Source organism: Gorilla gorilla, chromosome 16 (assembly GCF_029281585.2).
Source record: "Gorilla gorilla gorilla isolate KB3781 chromosome 16, NHGRI_mGorGor1-v2.1_pri, whole genome shotgun sequence".
In the NCBI taxonomy this organism is placed as follows: domain Eukaryota; kingdom Metazoa; phylum Chordata; class Mammalia; order Primates; family Hominidae; genus Gorilla; species Gorilla gorilla.
The window spans coordinates 58443100-58465631 of record NC_073240.2 but is presented as its reverse complement, the minus strand read 5'-3'; the positions used below and the strand labels follow the sequence as shown (position 1 = coordinate 58465631).

The 22532-nt window shown below is 39.7% G+C and overlaps 1 protein-coding gene across 1 annotated transcript in view; it reads right to left on the bottom strand.

The window, feature by feature from the left end:
• Positions 1-13549: 13549 nt before the first annotated feature.
• Positions 13550-22532, bottom strand: part of MYZAP (myocardial zonula adherens protein) — a 93430-nt gene continuing 84447 nt past the window's right edge. Inside the window, exon 13 of the mRNA XM_004056249.4 lies at positions 13550-14508. Coding sequence (XP_004056297.1) covers positions 14412-14508 — 97 coding nt within the window. The 3' untranslated portion in view covers positions 13550-14411. The remainder of the gene's footprint in view (positions 14509-22532) is intronic.

Here is a 22532-nt window from a genome sequence, read left to right as displayed (position 1 = left end):
CTTGAACTCCTGGGTTCAAGCGATCCGCCCGCCTCGGCCTCCCAAACTGCTGAGATTACAGGCATGAGCCACCACACCCAGCCTTTTTTCCTTTAAGAAATTTAATTTTGCTTCCTTCACTTGGATTACTAATGTGGGATACATTAGTGTCAATGTACAAAGACTGAAAGTGTTCAACTGCACACTTGTTGGGCCTCTCAGCATGAGAAATGGCCCGACCCCCACATGGGGATTGCTGGAGAATGAGGGGGTGGGGGTATTATGGGGCAATGCAGAAGCATGTCCAGCCTCTATGCCTAGACTTGGCCATAGTGACAGTGGGCCAAGTTGGGGGTATGCAGGCAGCAGATTGATGATTAGTGGGGAGCTAGTACCAAAAGGGAATTTAAAGGAGAGGCTGGCCAGAGATTTGGACCAGATGAAGTCAGTGGGAATAAAGATCACCAACAAGGGAGCCAAACAGCATCATTCTTTTAGAAAAACCAAGACTTCATTGATGACCAGACTTTAGGGTTAGAGAGCTGACTGAGGAGGGGGGGGAAGCTAGCTTTTGCTTTGGCCCTACTGTGTGCCTGGCCTTTTAATTACATTTTATTAATTTTATATAATTGTTGCAGCAAATAGACCAATGGAACAAAATAGAGAACACCAAAATAGACCCATGCATACATGGGAACTTGATTTGAGATTTAAGATTAGTGAGGAAAGAGTGAATTTTCATAAATAGTGCTAGAGAGATTGGTTGTGTATATGGGAAAAAGTATTAATATAAATAGTTTCCTACTTCCAATAGACATGAGGATTAATTCCAGAGGAATTAACAAACTACTATTTAAAATTGAAAAATAATGTTTACAGAAAAACATTTTAATGATCACAAGTTTAGGAAGGATTTCTTAAGACACATTTTACAAACTTTACAGGAAATAATTTGTAAATTAACTACATTAAGGCAAAAACTTCTGTAGTGTAGAAGGGTAAAGGCTATTATACATATAAACAGCAAGCTGGCATCCAGAATACAAAAACTCACACTTTACAAAAAGAATTCTTATACATCAATAAGCAAAACAAGTCAGAAAAAAAAAGGAAAAATACAAACAGTTCACAGAAGAGGAAACTGGAAAAACCAGAAAACATGCTTTAAAAAAGGATCCTCAACTTCAGGGAAATGCAAAGTAAAAAAATCTTAAAACTTCCAAACTCTTTCTGATTGGAGAAACAGGAGCTCATGTGTTACAGAGACTGAACTGGCAGAAACACTTAGGAAAGATATGCAGTCACATCTAGTAAAGTGGAAGACGTGCCTACTCTGCAATCCAACACACAGCATTTATGTACTAGCCTTCCTAAGGAAACTCTGTGTATGTACTAAAGAAGACGTGTGTCAGAACATTCATTGCCACATTGTTTATAGTGGTAGCAAAAACTGAAAACTACGTCAATTAAAATGAAGGAACTAAATCTACAGATTTCAACAAGGTTTAATCTCCAAAACTTAAGGTTAAGTGAAAAAAGCAAGTTGCAGAACAATACCATTTATTTTAAGATGAATAACATGCAAATTAATACTGTATATTTCTTTTCTTTGTCAGATTTATTGATATAGTTTACATGTAGTAAAATCCCCCCTTTTTAGTGTACAGGTCTGAGTTTTGACAAATGCATACGGTTTTGTGACGACCACCATAATCATGATATAGAACAGTTCTATCATGCCCCCCAAAATGTAGTCAGCCTCTCCACTGAACCCCTATCCCTGGCAACTACTGGTTTGTCTTCTGTCCTAGAGTTTTGCCTTTTCCAGAATGTCATATAAGTAGAATCATACAGTAGCCTTTTGAATCTGCCTTCTTTCTCTTAGCATAATGGTTTTGAGATTCATTTATGCCACTGCAGGTATCAGTAACCTGATCCTTTTTATTGCTAAGTAGTGTTGTATTCTATGGGTACAGTAGTCCATTGTAGGAGTTTACTTATACATTAAACAGTTGAAAGGTATTTTAGTTGCTTTAAGTTATTGCTGATTATGAATCAAGTCACTATAAACCTTGTGTATAGGTTTTTGCATGAACATAAGCTTCCATTTCACTTGGGAGTGGGATAACTAGGTCATAGGGTAAATGAATGTCTCTAAGAATCTACCAAATTGTTTACAAAGTATCTATACCATTTTGCACTCCATCAGCAATGAAGTTGCTCAACATCTTCATTGACACTTGGGTTTTGTTTTTGTTCTTTGCATTTTTTTTTCTTTTGAGATGTAGTCTTGCTCTGTCACCCAGTCTGGAGTGCAGTGGCATGATCTTGGCTCACTGCAACCTCCACTTCCCAGGTTTAAGCGATTCTCCTGCCTCAGCCTCCCGAGTAGCTAGGACTATAGGCGCGCACCACCACCCCCGGCTAATCTTTTGTATTTTTAGTAGAGACAGGTTTTTGCCATGTTGGCCAGGCTGGTCTTAAACTCCTGGCCTCAAGGGATCTGCCCGCCTCATCCTCCCAGAGTGCTGGGATTACAGGCGTGAGCCATCGCGCCCAGCCTGTTTTTGGTTTTGTTATGTTTCGTTTAATTTTAGCCACCAGCCTTCTTGCTCAAGTGCTCAGGCTGGGCTATTTAAGAAAGATTACAGAACTTGCACCAAACATTTTTTATGGTATCAATCATGTTTGTAAAGGAATGTGGAGAACATTTTCTCCATGAGCAAGTGATATGATCTATGAGAGTTGAGGGGAGCTGGCTGGAAAGGAAGAGATGGGAACCAAGGATCATAAAGAAGTATGAAGCAAATTCTATTTTCTTCCATGATTTTTCTTGGAAGCATCCATTTGAGTATGGAACACACTGATTTTTTTCTCTTTTTTGAGACAGAGTCTCCCTCTGTCACCCAGGCTGAAGTGCAGTGGCACAATCATAGCTCACTGCAGTCTCAAACTCCTGGGCTCAAAGGTTACTCCTGCTTCAACCTCCCAAGTAGCTGGGACTACTGGTGTGCACCACCATGCCCAGCTGATTTGTGTGTGTGTGTGTGTGGAGAGAGATGGGGTCTGGCTATATTGCCCAGGGCTGGTCTGGAACTCCTGGGCTCATATGATCCTCCCATCTTGGCCTCCCAAAGTGCTGAGATGACAGATGTAAGCCTCCATGCCCAGCCACATTATGAATTTTTAAACAAACCAAAACAATGGCCATAGCTAATTAAAAAATTACTTATGAATGGTACACAGAGGACTTTATTGAACAATAATGGCTGACATCTGTGTGTCATTTTACAAAACCATCCCTTCCAGTCAGTCCCCCAAACTGCCTTCTCACACTTTACAGGGGAAGAGACAAGAGCTAGGGCCTCCTGACTTGTTTGCCTAGGGGCTACATTCACCATGCTACCCCATGTGCCCCCCAGTGCAGAGCTTCACAGAGAAATGACAGGAGCCTGACTGGTGAGGGATGAGGAACCAAGGGAAGGAACAAGGAACTGGAATTGGGTATGAGAAAAACAGTGAAAAAAGGAAAGAGAAAGGAATTGGTAAAGAGGGAGACAAAAAATAAGAAGGGGCAATAAGAGGAATCATGTTTCTCTGCACAGAAATCAGAAACATAAAGCTCTAAACATAAGTCCTTAGGAAGTCACAGATACCTTTTTTGTTTCCCTTCCAGCTCTAAAATTCTATACTTCTACAAAATGCCACATTTCCCCTCTTTATATTTCACTGTGATCCCATGGCAACAAAAGATTTTCCTCAGCTACCCAAGGGTTTAGGCTGTAAAGTGCCTGCACTCCACACTAAAAGTAAATTCTTGCATTAGTTATCCAAGTTGTTTGAAATGAGGAACCAAATTTTCAGCTCATATCTCCCTTTTTATCAGCAAATAGTAATTTAAAGCCATTTGCCTGGGCTATGGTTCCCGGGTGACAGACTATGGCCTATTAAAATTAATCCTGACAGAAGATCCTTGCTGCTTCCTCCAAGCCCATTCAGGCCATTGGTTTATGAACAGGATGAACAGACGGCCCATCCCAGAGGGCTTGAGGGAGGAAGCACGTTAAAATGGCTGCCTGCATCTTTGTTTGCTCAGCTGCCTGGAAAAACTAGGACTAAGGGAAATGGGATTAATCAAGGGGGCAGTTGCCCATGGGAAAAAAAAATACAAAGACTGTGATGAGAAAATCTCAGCCAAGTGAGGTTCAAGTTGGTGGAAAAGAAGCCTTTTCTGTTAATACCATCACATGGCTGAAGTGTTTTTTAGTGACGAATGTCCCATTTCAGGCCACCACTGTGTTTTATGATCTTGATAGTGTGGGAAGATATAGTTTTTTAAATTATTAAATGTTTGGTACTCTGAAATTTCATGTAAGTTTACTTTTTAATAAATTTAATGAAGATTGCTGGTTAGAAATGTGACCAACTGAATTGTGATTGAATAATAAAACTTTGTAAGATTTTTAAATATGAAAAAACTCACAAACTGGGAAAAAAATCCTTGAAAGAGCACACGATCTTTGACACAGACTATATAGACATTGTAGCTAAGGCCCCTCCTCTCAGTTTAAGACATACAATCTTAAACAAGATTAAAAATACCTTCCCCTCTCCTTGACTTATTTTCCTTCCCTTTGACACATTGAGTGAAATTCCACCAATAAGAAGATTATATGTGAACAAAGATCTTCCTTTGAGAACATAAATGATCTATTAGTCATTTACATGTGAGTATTATTTAGTTCCAAAATGCTTCCTCATAACAGCCTAGCTGAGACGATGACCTACACCCAAAGAGTGAAATTTGTTCAGGAGGGAAAGGGAGAAAGTGGAGAGAATTTTGAGTAATCTGAGAAGAAGAACACACCAGACAATTACATCAGTGAGTTTAGGATAATAGGAAGACCCCAGAGTACTCATCTCTAGGATTTGGAGAGTATGTAGGGCAGGAAAGTAGGAGGATATAACAGCCAAACTTTGCTTAGAATTGGTTCAAATTCTATGTTGGAGGGCAGACTGTCCTACACTTAAATGGGCCTCACTGAACATTTTTCATAAAACATCAAGTACATCATATAAGTCTGGCTATAAAAATTATTTAATTCATAAAACATCAGATAAACTATGTTTACACTTCCTTTGTGGTTGAGGAAAGATAGTCTGCACATATATTTATGAGAAAACAGAAAAGGAGGAGTGAGGTGATTTGCAAAGTCACTACAGGATGAGATTTCATAAGATCCTTTCAGGTTTCACCAAGGAGGTAGTTGTCTTTTTAGTGGAATGGAAAGAACTGATTTCTGCTACAGTGTCAGCACACCATGGCTCTCACTATTTGGAGTCTGATGTCCATCAGAGGCCATGAAATAAATAAACTAGTGATCAGCAGCAGGCTAGAGTTAGAGAAAACCAACTAACCCCTCTCCTCTCACTAGACCTGGCCAAAGTCAGTGTCTGGTCACCTTTAATTTCCATCTTACATGAGAAAGAACACAGCTCTGAAAATCATCAACAGTGGGGAGATGGAGAGAAGTAAGGGATGCCCACGAAATATATAGAAGAATTATTCAGGAAACAAAAAATCCTCATTAATTTTCTTCTTGAAAATTGGGAGGAGATAATAGTCAAGCATAGTGTATAGGACAATAAAAGCAATCCGGATGAGAGAACGGAGGTGGTGGTAGTAAAATTTGTCAACCCTCAACAATGTTTTTATGGGGCAGGGTTTGTGGACCACTAACTTTGTGGCAAGTCAGTTAACTCTTCTGAACCTCAGCTTCCTCCTGCTTAAAATGAGAGTATTGAACCGAAGTCCAAGATGCCTCTCAACACTTAAATTATATGATTCTAGGATGATGAATGTTATAATACATTCTCTGGCAACATCTGCATCTATTTAAGCTCATAAATGTTGAGAAGATATATTTGGTATGCAGTCAAACCAGGAAGCAAGTAGCTCCCTTTAAATAAACGCTCACCCAACATTGCTGGAGCTCCAGGCTTATCAGCCTTTGCTGGACTCCCATAGTTGTGCATGTCTTACAGCCCTGGATAATGTTTCCCATCACCTAGAATTCCTGGGCTCCATTTAATTTTTATATCTAATGGATGACAGCTCTGAGTAATTTAAAATTGTTTATAAGGTTAAAAAAGTGAAGTTGTCAAAAATAGTAGAAGACAAGAAACTATTATGAATAATGTGGAAGGGCATCACCTCAAGCAGACTGAAGAAAGTTAGTATGAAGGAATAAATATCCTCTTCATAATATACAGAAAGAAAAACATCAGATAATGCAAGTCAAGGGTGGCAAATTGTGGGTCTTTGGCCACGTTCAAATTACAGATGGGTGTGTTTGGCAGCACAGTGTTTTTCAGACTTAGGAATTTGAGTGACTTTAGGATAGGCATGTTCTTATAGCCCAGGGAAGCATCCTCCCCTGCTCCCATCAGCTACTGGCCCTATTATCCTACCCTTCTCAACTGTAGGCAAACTTCTTGGGTACCAGGGCATTTGAATTTGGGTGCAGGAGGCAAGTGTAAATAAAACACTTAGCCCAACTCTTTTATTTTCTGAGGCTGCAGTTAATACCATAGAAACTTCCTAGATTACTAGTAGAAGATATATACTTGTTACAGGAAAGCGTTCTTTACTTCTCAATCTCAAAGTTTTTATAAGGCTTTCTGTGTTTTAAGAATCCTTGCAAAAAATAAAAACTTTTACATTTGAAGCAATTTTAAAAAGAATCCTCACAAATAGTTCTCAGATAATTCACGGAATTAACGTTCCTCCAGATTATAAACTTCATGAAGATTACAACTTTTTTTTAGAATCAAGTGTAAAAATTGAATTTCTTTTTATTTCTACCTTAGCATGCCCTTCTGTGAGGACTCAGTCTTTTTGGAGGAAATAATTGCTTTGTTTTATAGTCAGAGATGCTCTAGTCAAAGGATATAATCCTGTCATTTGGAACAATTCCTAAAGAATTGATTGCAACCATCTCAAACAACATATAGGCATAGTTTTCAAAGCTTGATTAAACACTTTTATCTATTTTTAAAAAGCCATTTTAAAAAGATCAAAGAAAATTATGAATCTTTGTGATTATCATAGAAAAATTAGCATCTTTACAACTACATTTTATGCTCTAAATTTCATATTGGGGATTTTGTAACAAAAAAAGGATCAACTTAAGACAGCCCTGTTTTCCTTCCCTTTAACACCCCAAAAATGTTTACATAAATTTGTGGGCACCATAAAGATATTTTATTTTAAGGTTGGGCTACAAAGTGATCAGTTAAGGTTTTTGTTTTTTTTTTTTCAGTCTGAGTGTGTTTTGTTTAGGAGGTAGCAAGTTAAGAGGAAAGGGGAGAATTAAAATATTTGCAAGATGTCATTAATCTCCAGCAAGAGCCTAGAGTTGTTTTTTTTCCCCCCCACTTCATTTCAGAACTAATCCAGCTTTCTGTTATTTGGCTCAGAAAAGTCTTAAATCTGTAACAAGAGAGTAACTTCCTGTTCTCAAGAGTATGGCTGCCAAAGAAAACATTTACAAGAAAAGTCCCAGGGCCAAAAAATTGCCTACTAATTATTTCTCAACCCCCCTCCCATCCCTAAATCAGGAAGGTGAATCCTGTAAACGCTCTATGTTAAAACTTGAAAAATTAAGAGAAAACCATCAAGAACTGTTTGCCATTTATTTATAATTTATTGCATTCAGATTACATCAAGTTTATGGCCCTTGGGCACAAATGAATGTTTCTTATAATATTTTGTTCGGAATCCCACAAAGATTATACTATACCTTTACCAAAATACACTATGGAGGTTTTTCCCAGTACCTTTCCAGCTAAGGAAGGGAAGAGCAGTCACTGATATCCAGGAGCCAACCTAGTGCTCCCAACTTGGGCTGCAGTGTTGCTAGGAGCTGGCCTGACACAGCAAGGGTTTGATGTTATCCTTGGTGACCTGTCTATTCAATGCAGTCCCAAGGAAAATCCCAATAGCACTTTTGTGGAAATTGACAGACTGTAAAATTCATATAGAAATGCAAAGGACCTAGAATAGCCCAATCAACTTAGAAAAACATAATTAGAGAGCCTGTGCTACCTGACTTCATGGCCGATGATAAAGCTACAGCAAACAAGACAGCATAGTATTAGTGTCAAGATAAGCAACTAGATCCCAATATAACAGTATAGAGAGTATAGAAATAGATTTATGCATATATGGCCAATTTATTTTCAACAATGGTACAAGGGCAATTCAGTGGAAAATGGGTAGTCTTTTCAACAAATAGTGCTAAAACAATTAGATATTTGCATGCAAAAACAAAAGGCAACTATATTTTTCACACCATGTATTAGTTATCTAATCCTGCCTAACGAATTACCCCAAGCTTTAGCAGCACTCACCTTCTGGTCTCTTTGCTTCTGTTCTCTCTTTTTTAGCAACTCACCTTTAGTCTCCCTTTCAGGCCTTTCCTTCCCTGACAAAGTAAAATAGATTATTCTTAAATTCACATCTAAACAAAAGGAGATACAGTTTATTTAACCTCCTGCTTATCCAGTAGCATTTCCCTCACTCCTGTTTGTCTTCTGCACAATTCCATTCGCTAGCATTCGTTAAATCTCTGTGTCCAATAAGAAGAAATCCTTGGGTTTGCAAATATTCTTGGTGCAATACTGGCTTCCCAGTAATTACTAGTAACAGTAGCAGGTATCAATTATTGGCATATCTCTGATGAACTGCTAGGAAATTTGTCAATGCTATGCCATGATCTGTGCAGCAAGCCTGGGTGGGGGATGCAATTCCATTTACTTCATCGAAAAAGCTGCATCCTGGGGCACGGAGCTGCAGAGTGCTGTAGTGACCTGACCAAGGAGGTATTGTGATTTAATGGCAGACCTGGGACTGACTCCAGGCCTCCCACCTGTGTTCTGAAATCAGACAGGTCTGAGTGGTTTCAGACAATTTTCACATCTTTTTGAGTTTCAATTTCCTTATCCATGAAATGGTGGTGATAACATCTTCCAGGCAGGACTGTTGTAAAGACTCAGTGTATGTGTGCTGTGTCCAGCTCAGTAACTCCTGGTATTATTTACTTCCCCAAAGCCGAGGCTTTTTCTGGAATACTCCTCATTTGTAGATTTCTTCATGCTTATCAAGGTTTACAATGGCTTCCCTCCAAATGACTAGTGTGCCCCTTATGGGACACTGCCCCTGAGGAGTTTATGTCACTGGAGAGATAATAAATGGACACAAAGATTGGTCATGAGATGTAAGAATAAAGAAGGGGCTGAAAATAAGTTCCCCTGGGATTCAGAGATGGGAAAGATCAGGAGGGCCTGGACTTGCTGGAAAAGATTTTGGAGACAGCAAGGGTCTCGAGGTGCATGTCTTTGTCTTCCAAGCACCTGGCATGTGCTGGGTGAACTGAACTGGCCCTCTCAGTCTGGCTGTCAAGAAGAGCACCATGGCCCAGTGGGGCCTGAGTCAGGACCCATTCCTGTCACCCCCACCCCTTGCCCTGGTGACCCTGGCATGTGTTGGGTGAACTGAACTGGCCCTCTCAGTCTGGCCGTCAAGAAGAGCACCATGGCCCAGTGGGGCCTGAGCCAGGACCCATTCCTATCACCCTCACTCCTTGCCCTGGTGACCATCCTAGAGTTCCTGGAGTAGGCAGATGGCATTCACTGGGAAGAAAGTGGGTGCTCACAGTGGACACATGGACCAGCTCAGGGGTCAGCCTTGGTTGGTGCACCCTCCAAGCACTTCCCAAATGTTGATCCTCTCTCCCAGGCTATCCCTGAAATAGGGGGCATGCCCCACTCAGAGTCAAACCGCATCTTAGGCATGTGGCCTGAGTGACAGGCTCTTGATGCTGGCTCACTAAGCGGCAGGCCTTCTTTGATTCCTGGATCCTGACGGACACTTGCTCCTTCTGAGTCCATCCAGTTTCCTGTCGGCTGCCCAGGCACTCTCTGGGCCCTAGGGACACCTCCAGGCCCGCAGCTCACACCTGCATGTCCCTGAGTTCTGATATCCACAGGCAATATGCTGAAGGAACTTTGTTCACCACCTGTTTGGGGGGCAGGTCTGCCTAAAGAAAGCCATGTTATACACTCTGTTTCTCATTCCTCATGTTGGCAAAAGAGTCAGGAAGTCACATTCTCAGCCTGTTAGTGAGAATTTCAATGAATTCAAATTTCCATAGGCCATATTGGACCATATGCACCAAAAGTGTGCACACCTTTTGACCAGACAATTCCTCTAGGAACTGATCCTGAGAAAATAATCAGTCAAGTGTGCAAAAACGTGTGCACAAGATGGTTCATCAGAGGACTGCTGAAGAAAAGTAAAGACAACATCCAAGATTCCAACACTAAGGGATGGGTCAAATAAATTATGGGACATCAAAAAATGGAATCCAATTACCTATAAGAAGCAATGGTGTAGATTATATATATAGTATATATACACTTTTTGCTTACTTTATGTATATGTATATATTTCTATATATAATACATATGTATACTTTTTGCTTACTTTATATGTATATATACTTTATATATACACATATATATGTATGTGTATATATTATATTTATAATATATTATATATAATATATACATATAATATATATTATATATATAATATATACATATAATATATATTATATGTATAATATATACATATAATATATATTATATATATAATATATATTATATATATAATATATACGTATATCATATATAATATATACGTATATCATATATAATATACGGATATATTATATATGATATATGTATATAATATATCATACATGTATATATAATATACGTATATTATATATCATATATGATATATTATATACGTATATATATGATATATTATATACGAATATTATATGATATATTATATACGTATATATGATACATATTATATACACGTGTATATAATATTATATACACGTGTATATGTATATATTATATACACGTGTATATGTATATATTATATACACGTATATAATATATAAGTATATAATATATACGTATATTATATACGTATATATTATATATACGTATATTATATACATTATTGTATATTATATACATATAGTATATATTATATACATTATATATACTATTATATACACACATATATGTGTATATTATATACACATATTATATATTGTATATTATATACACATATATATTATATATAATATATATTGTATATTATACACATATTATATATAATATACACATATATGTGTATAATATACACATATATAATATATATTATACACATATATAATATATATTATACACGTGTATAATATATATGTATATTATACACATATATATGTGCATAATATACATATATTATATATGTATTAATATATGTGTATATTTTACACATATATTATATATAATATATGTGTATATTTTACACATATATTATATATAATATATGTGTATATTTTACACATATTATATATAATATATGTGTATATTGTACACATATATTATATATAATATATGTGTATATTGTATACATGTATAATATATATGTGTATATTGTATACATGTATAATATATATGTGTATATTGTATACATATATTATATAATATATATGTGTATATTGTATACATATATGTGTATAATATATATAATATATATTATATACATATATGTTATATGCACATATAAAGTATATATACATATAAAATAAGCAAAAAGTATATATTATATGTATATATATAAAGTAAGCAAACTTGCTATATATATAAAGTAAGCAAACTTACTATATATAAAGTATATATATAAAGCAAACTATATAAAGTGTGTGTATATATGTGTATATATATATTTATATATATATATAAAGTAAGCAAAGAGTGGCTACAAAAGTATGTAATGTTAATAGGTAGCATATATTAAGTGCTTGTCATGTGCCAAGCACTATTCTAAGAACCATGCAGGCATTAACTCATTTACTCTTCACACCAACCCCATTAGGAAAGAACTCTCACTGTTCCAATTTTACAGGCCCTCAGACAGGTTTGTGACTTACCCACATACACACTAGTGACTAAGCTCAGATAGCTGACTCGAGTGTTCCCACGTTCTTAAAAATCACATGATTCCGCTTCTCGGTATAGGGTTATATTTATTTTAAAAACAAAATGGAGCGGGTGTGTTTTAAAAGTCTGGAAGGACTGGAATGAAGATATTAATTGGAAGATTATAGGATGTTGTTTTATTTTTTAAAAACCCTTTACATACACTGCTGCTTTCCATTTCAGTAAGATAAATTTACTATGAAATGTTAGAGTTCATTCTCCCAATTTTATGTAATACCCCTGCTCATGAAGAGGTTGATGAATATCAGTCCTTTAGATGGAGGGTTGGGGGGCACTAGAGTTAATGTTGACAAAGGATCTGGAAGGATTATCTCTCAGCTTCTTTCAGTTTCAGTCTGCACAATTTAGGAACTCTCTTTAATAGTCTTCTTGAGTAGTTCAAATCATATTTAGAATTTTCCATATGTTGAAGATATATTTTAAAATACAAAGGCCCGAGCTGTAGAATGGTCCCTGGTATCCTTTAAATTTAAAATTACTAAGTTTTTCTTTTCCTTGCTTGTTTTAAGAGAGAGAGAAAGAAGCGAATGTGGAAGTATTGGCAGAGTAGTTTTCATTCCTACCTTGGTCTCATTAAAATTGACATTTTTTAAGTCATTGCATTTCACTTAGAAACTGCTTCCAGACCAGTTTCTTCAGGGGGATGGGCTCCTAGAACTCTCTGCCTCTCTCTGAGTCCAGCTTCCCTATCTCCTGGTCCTAAGGACAGCTTTTTCTCTAAGTGCTCCTCCTTGGTGGCTGCCACAGAACATGGTTTTTTGCTGCTAGAATACCTCCAGTGGTGAGACTCAACCAGCAATCAGCAGTGCTCTAAAACCTCCAGAATGACAGCAATCACTGCCTATGTGCCTAGCAGTGCCCAGTCCCTATGTGGGAATGACCTCATGTGGCACTCATGTCAGCCTATCAAGTAGGTGTGATGATCCGAGGTTTTTAAAGGATGAAACTAATATTCAGAGAGCTTTTACGACTCGCCCAAGGTCCCACGGACAGTGTTTAAATACAAATGTGGCTCCCAAATGCACATTTTCCTCTTAGCATGATTCTGACTCACAGTGATTTATCTAACTGAGTTGCTTTGCTTTCTTACTTTTTTATTTCTTTGGTTTTTTGGAAGTGGAGACAGTAAGGGGTGGGAGGTTTGAGGAAAGCTTTAAAAGTAAAATCTATTTTTGTACTTTGTGATCATTAACGTATCTTGCTTTTTCCACATGGTGTATTAACTAAAGTTCAGGAATTAAAAAGACAGATAGGCCCCCCACCCTCCCCTTGACACACACAGTCAATCTTATGGCTTACAGATGCTTGTATGGATTGTACTGTCTGGAAGATCATGTGATTTGACTTTGACACTCATTCCAGAGCCTGATCTGCTCTCTGCCCCTTCTACATGGTCATGGATGAAACACAGAGACAACATTAGTAGAACAAAATATATGGTATTTATTAAACACATGTGACATAGGTTATAATATCAAAGTAGAGCATGCATGAACAGATGATTCATTTGTTTAACAAAAACACCAACTGATACTGAGAACACTAAATGATTAAATTTCCATGACATATAAAACTCTCTTTAAGTTAAAGTGAGAAAGAAAAAAAAATCGCAAGTTGAATAAATACAGTGATTTCAGCTGGTCCAATGAATGCATAAGGCACAAATTAAACCAAGGGACTAGCACATCAGAATGAAGCTTGTCTGGCCCACACAAGTCTCTCACTGTGGCTCCCACGACCCTGCACAGATGCTTGGGACCAAGAGGAAAGAGCACCTGCAGGCCGGGAACCCTCCCTTCCAGGTTCAAGTTTGGCTGGGTGCCCATGCTCCTTGTGGACAGGCCTCTCTGTACCAGAGAAACGCTGCCTCTAATACTTTTATGGGTAAACAAAACCTTCATGCTCTATCAAACAATAGTGGCATGAATAACATGAAACTTCAAATTAATGTCCTTTTCCCTCCCAACCAAAGTCTAGCAAATAAAATACATTGTGAGGGAATCCTCCTGATAGGATTTCAGTGTCTACAAAGAAAACAAATGATGATGCAGTACAGCAGGGTATGCCGAGTGGGTGTCTGAAATGTGACCTTGTATATCCCTCTCTTACCTGCTCACTCTGCCTTCACTTTCCTTCCTGTCTTAGAAGTGGATCAGAGCCTCAGCAATTTCCATTCCGGCTTACACTGTGTGTAGGGGAAACAACAGTCACCCTTCCCAAAGGATTTGAAGCCACAGGGTTCCAGAGCTTTTGTCCATCTGTAAAAAGTGTATGCCTCTGAGTGCCTAAGTCAGAGTTTTCTTCATGGTTAACTCCAGGACTCTTGTGTATGGGGTGTAGTTCCTAGAAGGCATCACAATTTCACGAGTCCTGCCTGTTTGGCTAAGAAATGAGAAAAGGCAGGTCAGGAAAATGAAACAAAACAAAACCCCCCATATGCTTCACATGGTAAGACAACTCTAGAAAATGGTGTTTAAGCGCTTAAAAATAAAAAGACAATAATGCAGCTTAATACTTCATTTAAATATTACAAACAGGCCCTGCAATGGACTTTATGTTTTCCCAAATTCATATTTTGAAATCCTAACCCCTTAGGTGATGTATTAGGAGGTGGGGATTTTGGGAGGTGATTAGGTCATGAGGGTGGAGCCCTCATGAATGGGATTAGTGGCCTTATGAGAGAGGCCCCAGGCCCAGCATGGTGGCTCACGCCTGTAATCCCAGCACTTTGGAAGGCCGAGGCAGGGGGATCACCTGAAGTCGGGAGTTCATGACCAGCCTGACCAACATGGAGAAACCCTGTCTCTACTAAAAATACAAAATTAGCTGGGCATGATGGCACATGCCTGTAATCCCAGCTACTCAGGAGGCTGAGGCAGAAGAACCGCTTGAACCCGGGAGGCAGAGGTTGCAGTAAGCCAAGTTCATGCCACTGCACTCCAGCCTGGGCAACAAGAGCTAAATTCCATCTCAAAAAAAAAAAGAGAGGCCCCAGAAATATTCATCATCATCCCTTCTGCTATGTGAGCACATAGCAAGAACACACTATACATGAACCAGAAAGCAAGTCCTTGCCAGACACTGGATCTGCTGGCAACTTGGTCTTAGACATCCCAGCCTTCAGAACTGTGAGAAATAAATTTCTGTTGTTTATAAGCTAACTAGTTTATGGTACTTTGTTATGGCAGCCAGAACAGACTACGACAGGTTAAAAATAAAAAAGTTATTTTTAACAACCTGTAAAGGTTGTACTAGGCATCCATGGTTCAGAAAAATATGAAACATGCATTCAAGGGACTTGTCACCTGGTGGGAAAGATATGTACATAAAAAATTTTCATGTACTGTGTTAGGAACTATAACAGAGACATAACAGCTGTGCTGGGCATTCTTCTTTTGCCATTCAGCCCTACTCTCCCCCTTCTCCACCCTACTCTGTGGCCCGGAGAAGTCAGCATCAATTGCCCTTCAAATTCAGTTCCTTTTGGCCTACTGCAAGGTGGTAGCAGGGGATCAGGGAATGAGAGGACAAAGAGGTCAGGACATTTTTCCTTTCCCAGCCAGGCTGCAGCTTGGTAGTTGGCGGCATCCCTCTACCAGGGCCCATAGCTACAGCTCCCCAACTTGTTCTCTTCCCCAGCTTTCTCCCCTGCCTCCTCAGGCAAGGGTGGTAACAGCTTCCACTGTTGCTAGTTCCAGAGCTTGCCACTGTCCCTTGTTTATTTCCCTTAAAGTTGCCCAAACATCCACAACAGTCCCTTCAATTAACTCTCAAGCCTCCCTTCCCGCCATGACCTGAACAAAATGAGCATGAACACATGATGGGAAAATTGAGGGCAGAACAATTTAGCACCACCAGGAAATTCACATCTGGAAATTCACACAGAGAAGGTGAATCTTGAAGGATGCCTAGCATTCATCAAGTGGGCAAAGTGGGGATGGGAACTCCAGGAAGAAGGGGCAGTATGTGTAAGGCAGAGATGGGTGAGCACACAGTTTGTGGATGTGGAACTGCAAACCGTGTGCTCCTTTGGAATGACTGGAACAAAGAGTTCACAATGGAGAGTGGCAGAAGATGAGGCCTGGTGGAGAAGGGTCCCATGTCCCTGGCTAAGGAGTTCAGAAGGGGACAGGGAACTACAGCAGGTTTTTAAGGAGGGCCATGATCTGCTCATATTGTTATTCTAGCAAGATTCCTCTGGTACTATCGAGGGTTGACTAGGGAAGGATTATTCTGAAGGCAGGTCAGTTAGAAAATTCTTGCTCTTCAGGAGGTGAAAGAGAGATCACGAGAACTTGAATTCTGACGGAAGCACTTGATGGGAAGTGGCAGGGAGATTTTAGGGAGACATTTGAGAGTTATAGTTAACAGGATTGGGTGACTAAGACATCCCATTTCTTTTTCCTCCTGGACACATAACTCAACTACATTTCCCAGCTTCTCTTGCCATTAGGTGGGCCATGTGACTAACAGGCAGAAATGACTTCTACTACTTCCAGGTTTAACCCACAAAAATCTACATAATCCCCCACGCTCTCTCTCTCTCTCTTCCCTTTTATGTAGAGCATACAAGTGGAGAATCCAGGAGGACTCCAAAGCTCAGGCAGGGTTGCTAGATGGAGGAATTCCTGGGTTCCTGAAAGACTGTGTGGAGTGAAACCTATACCAAATGGCCTTAAACTGTGACATGGGAAATTAATCTTTACCATGCTAAGCCACCAAGATCTGTGGGTTCTTTCAAATAGCTACATTCCTTATCCCAACCAACACGATGACAAAATGTGTATATGAAGCCTAAGAGTCGAATCCCTTTCCCCTAACTTCCCACATCCAGTCATTCACCAGGTGATAGAGGATGTATTAAAAGCATGGCGGGGGTGTATTTTAAACTTTGCATATCTCCCCCAGGAGATTCTCCATATTCTCCACCCAATCCCCATATACACCTTGAACATCACTATTATAGAGGCTTCTGACACCTCCATCACTTTTTTTTTTTTTTTTTTTTTTTGAGACCAAATCTCTCTGTCTTGCCCAGGCTGGAGTGCAGTGGCACGATCTCAGCTCAATGCAACCTCTGCCTCCCAGGCTCAAGCAATTCTCCTGCCTCAGCCTCCCAAGTAGCTGGGATTACAGGTGCGTGCCATGACCACCTGGTTAATTTTTGTGTTTTTAGTAGAGACGGAGTTTCACTATGTTGGCCAGTCTGGTCTTGAACCCCTGGCCTCAAATGATCTGCCCAACTCAGCCTCCCAAAGTGCTGGGATTACAGGCGTGAGCCACCACGCCAAGCCTCTATAGCATCTTATTGCACTTGTTAGTCTACACATTTGTGTCCACTGCTAGGTATAATTTCTTTAAGGGTGAAAGCCACATCTCCGTCATCTCCATGAATCCAGCAGCTCACAGAAGCCAGCCACAGAGCTATTACCCCACATATGAATTACAAAGGAAACCAAAGGTTGGAGGAGTTTCAAGAAGTAAGTGGTCCCAGTGTCACCTGCCACAGAGAGCAATCCATGGGACCTGGTGATCCAGGAGGCCCCACTGACCTGACCAGGCAGTTTAGTGGAATGCCAGGGGCAGAAGCCAGATGGCTATTTGTGCCAACTCCTGTGAAAATTCCACATAACAGAAACAGTCTCCAATGACAATATCCTGAAAGCCCATAAAATGCAGAAATATTTATAAAGGTGAACCTTCTAGGTTCAAAAACAGGCTCTCATATCCCGATCTTTTAAAAAAGAAGTGGGGTATTTTATTTTGTTGATCACTAGGAAACAACAGGATTTTAAGAACACAAATAACCTCAACCACAAAACTGAAACCCAACCATTTGCCTTAACACATTTAGGCTATTGTTAACCTTTTATTAATCAATAAAGGGGCAGTTCCCCTGGGGAAAACAATAGCAGAATCAGCAAATAAAGCTTTGACAAAAAGCTACTTTGTGTTCTGGTCTTTGCAACAGAAATACGAAAATATAAGCATTTTAAAGCACTTACTAAGTGCTGAGAACTTATGACCATGGGGAATATTTTTCATCAAATTGCACCTATTAAGACATAATTGATGAAAACCAAGTTTGCTGGTTTGCTGGAAACCGAGTTTCACTACAGGGCAGAAGAAAGAAAAGTCACTTTTCCTTTCGTTTTTGTTTTTTCATTTTTCTTTGTAAATGAAGGCTAGATGACCTGCACTTGTTCTCAATGGCTTTAATTAACATATATCAAAGTTTTCAAATTAAACTCCTGAGTCTTTAAATACACACATACATTTGCGTGTGTGTGTGTGTGTGTGTGTGTAAACTCCTGAACCCACAGTGAGTCTCCTCTCACCCCTTCCCTTTCCCTCTCTCTTTATGAAGAGATCCTTGGTCACTAGAAATTTATGGAAAACAAAGATTAGATGAAGGAGGGGAAGAATTTGAGGAGGAGAAAGTGAGGCAGAGAGATGGTACTGAGTAGATTAGACAGTCTCAGGCAGGCTGGCAGCAAGAGGAATGGGAAAGAAGGAGTCAAGTCATGAAGGAAAAGAACAGCACAGTATGAGTGAGTGAGTCAAGGAGCAAAATAATTCTCTGACTCAGAAGTGACTGCAGTATACTGAGTTTAGGTAGCTGGGAAAGCAGTGGCTGCAGCCACAGAAATATGAAAAGGTGGGGCACTTCCACTGGACATTCTATGCCTGTTACTTCCCTTAATCCTCTCAACAAGCTTCCAAAGGGATTGCCACCAAAATCATCCTTTTCAAGATGAGAATCAAGGAGGGTAGGAATTTGCCAAAGCTGCAGATAAAGCAGGAGGCAGACTCAGGACCCAAACCCAGGTCTAACTTCCAAGCCAGTATTCTTAGTCACTCCTAGGAGGAGAGACTTTGAAGAAAGAGATGGCGCACTCGGCCACGCAACGGCAAGTATGAAGACCAAGCAGACACCAGCTGGGAGTGTGCCCAGAAGGCTGTGGGGAACAAGGACTTGTATTCAAGAGAAAGGTTCACACTTCTGTGGCTCAGCCAAAGAGAGGAGAGGTGAAGCTGTGAGACTTGATGTAATCTTTGCAGGAAGTACCGGAACCAAGATAGAGCCATGTGGACTACCATGGGAGGGTCTTGGAGGAGGAAAAGAAGCCATCAGAGAAGCTGGAGAAGGACAGACCAGGGAGATAGGTGGAGAACCAGGAGAGAAAAGTCCTGCAAGGGTAAGAAATAGGCTGAGGAATCCTTCCTTTCTTCTTAGGAAGGATTGTCGAATGCTACAGGGAGATGGCTCCATTCAACAAATATTGAGTGCCTAGTATGTGCCAAGCATTGCTCTAAGGAGGTCCCAGGGAGAATGCAATTAGTGAAAGAGATGAAAATCCCTGCCCTCATGGAGCTCATATTCTAGTGAGGAGACAGAGAGAGAGAGAGAAACACACACACACACACACACACACACACACACACACAAAGAGGTAAAACATAAGCAGGAATCACTTCATCCAAGGCCTTTATTAAATAAATAAATCATGTGATAATACTGATCACCTGCCTACATTCTTCATTTGGTATGTATCTTTCACTTATTCACCCAACAAATGTTTATTGAGCATCAACTAAATGCATTTTTTTTGAGACGGAGTTTCACTCTTGTTGCCCAGGATGGAGTACAATGGTGCGATCTCAGCTCTACACAACCTCTGCCTCTTGGGTTCAACCGATTCTCCTGCCTCAGCTTCCTGAGTAGCTGGGATTACAGGCATGTGTCACCACACCTGACTAATTTTTTATTTTTAGTAGAGACAGGGTTTCTCCATGTTGGTCAGGCTGGTCTCAAACTCCCGATCTCAGGTGATCCACCCGCCTTGGCCTCCCAAAGTACTGGGATTACAGGTGTGAGGCACCACACCCGGCAACTAAATGCAATTTTTTTTTCACACAAGACAAAACAAAAGTAGAGCAGCTCTAAAAATGCTATTAGCAGTAGCACAGCATGTAACACTTGCAGTTGTACAGATGAGTGAGTAGGAGAGGCCATGCTATTCTACAATGAGACAAGTGCCCCATGCCTACAGCACGCAGGGGCCACTCTCAGGTCTTAGCTGACAGAGACCTTATCAATCACTGGGCCTCCCAGAGTTTTACACAGTGTCTAGACGGGGTGTCTAGAGAGTTTAACTGAAGAGCCCAATGCATACTGAAGCACTATATACTTGATCAGGCTATCAATCCATTTCATAAAATCAATGATTACCACCAGTAAAAAGTTAATGAAATCATCTTAGCATACTCAGAGTTTTTTATATTTTATATAGTGTTCTACATAGAAAATCAGAGTTTGGGTTTAGTTAATATTAATAGTAATAGCTATTAGTTATTAAGTGCTTAACTCTGGTCCAGTTACCATGCTAAAATGCTTTCATTTTTATTTTTATTTATTTGAGATGGGGTCTCATTCTGTTGCCCAGGCCCAGGCTGGAGTGCAGGGGCATGATCTTGGCTCACTGCAACCTCTGCCTCCCGGGTTCAAGCTATTCTCCTGTCTCAGCCTCCTGAGTAGCTGGGATTACAGGTGCACACCATTACACCCGGCTAATTTTTTGTATTGTAGTAGAGACAGGGTTTCATCAAGTTGCCCAGGCTGATCTTGAACTCTGGAGCTCAGGCAATCCACTGCCTTGGCCTCCCAAAGTGCTAGGATTACAGGTATGAGCCACCATGCCTGGCCTATTTTTTATTTCTTTTCTTTTTTTTTTTTTTTTTTTTTTGGTAGAGATAAGGTCTTGCTATGTGGCTTAGGCTGGTCTTGAACTCCTAGCTTCAAGGGATCCTCCCGCCTTGGCCTCCCAAAGTGCTGGCAATACAGGTGTGACCCATCATGCCCAGTCTCTAAATGCTTTATGTACACATTTTCATTTAATCTTCAAAGCAACCCAATGAGGTTTGATATTATCCTCTTCATTCTTAGTTTAAAGATGAAAGAGTTGAGGCTTTAGAGAGATGAAGTAACTTGCCCAAGGCTGAGCTCAGCTAGCAGCTGGCTGGGCAGGGAACTGGACAGCCTGAGCCTCCCTGACTGTCCCACACTGGTGAATTCCTTGTAGGAGAAGAATAGGGACAAAGAACAAAACACTTCTGCATAACTCAGGCTTAATTTCAATGCTTGTATTGGTCTAAAACATTCTAGAAAAAAAATCTAAAAAACATTCTGGACAATACCATGGAATCTTTTATTAGTTAGGTGCAAATTTGAAGTCCAAGTATGAACCAGGAATTTTGTTAGAACATACACACCACCATTTAGTAGCTCTCTATTTATTACATATTTTCAAACTACACATGTACTGCACCAAGACTCAAGAAGGCCTGGTTCTAATTCTGGCTATGTGGCTTCCAGTGAATCACTTGATCTCTCTGAGCCCCAATTCTGGCATCCATAACACACGGGGATTAACTAGACCGGGAGTTCCAATTTGTTTTTGCCCATAGAGCTATTTATTCAAACAGAATCTTACTTGGAATCCAACAGTCAAAATAAACTAAAAGCTGACTTTCTCAGTTGTTTTGGGGAGGAAGAAGGGTCCCACGGTCCAGCCCCTCACTAACCCTCCTCATCCCCCCGGGCATCCCGAAGCCTCTCCAGGAGCCCCAGCTCACAGTAAGGCAGTTCCAAGAAGCGCAGGTGGAAGGCCACTGCCCTGAGTTACCGAAAGATTCTGGGCTCCTCCCCACCCAGACTTGCCTGGCGCCTTTCACATAGTAGGCACTTAATAAATATTTGCGAGGAAACGAATGAAATATTATTCTGCCTTTTCGGAAACACGGATATGTAGTTTTCATTTCCTCTGCTGATTGACCTAGGTAGTTAAACTGCTAAGATGGATCCTGGGGGAAACCAAATGTTACATTTATGGAAAAGCTGCTTTTAGATACTGAAGTGGCTTCCAAGTTCACCATGGCCATAAGTTAAGGGTCTGTCAGCACTTCCATTATGAAAACCGCTTTGTGGTTTCATAACTTAGCCATAAAAGTTTGCTTCAGGCTATACTTGGGCATAGAAATTGAAAAGCTTGTTTTAAGCCAAAATGTGGGAATTAGAAAACAAACAATTTATTGGTTTCAGACATAGTTTTGTACCCGTCTTAGCCAAACAAGATTTATTATGTGGGCAATTAGAGTGGACTAGGCCACTTGGCTTTTGAAAAATACAAAAAGGGGGGAAATGGCCAAATTATTTATATTTCAAAAAGGTCTCTGAACACAATTGATCATTCTTTTTGGTTATATTTTCATATATGAAAATATATCTCAATATGATGAGATCCGGAGTCTATGTGTGTATATATATATATATATATATATATATATATATATATATATATATTCAACATTTTCTGTTAATTATATTGGAATGATAAAAAATGCCT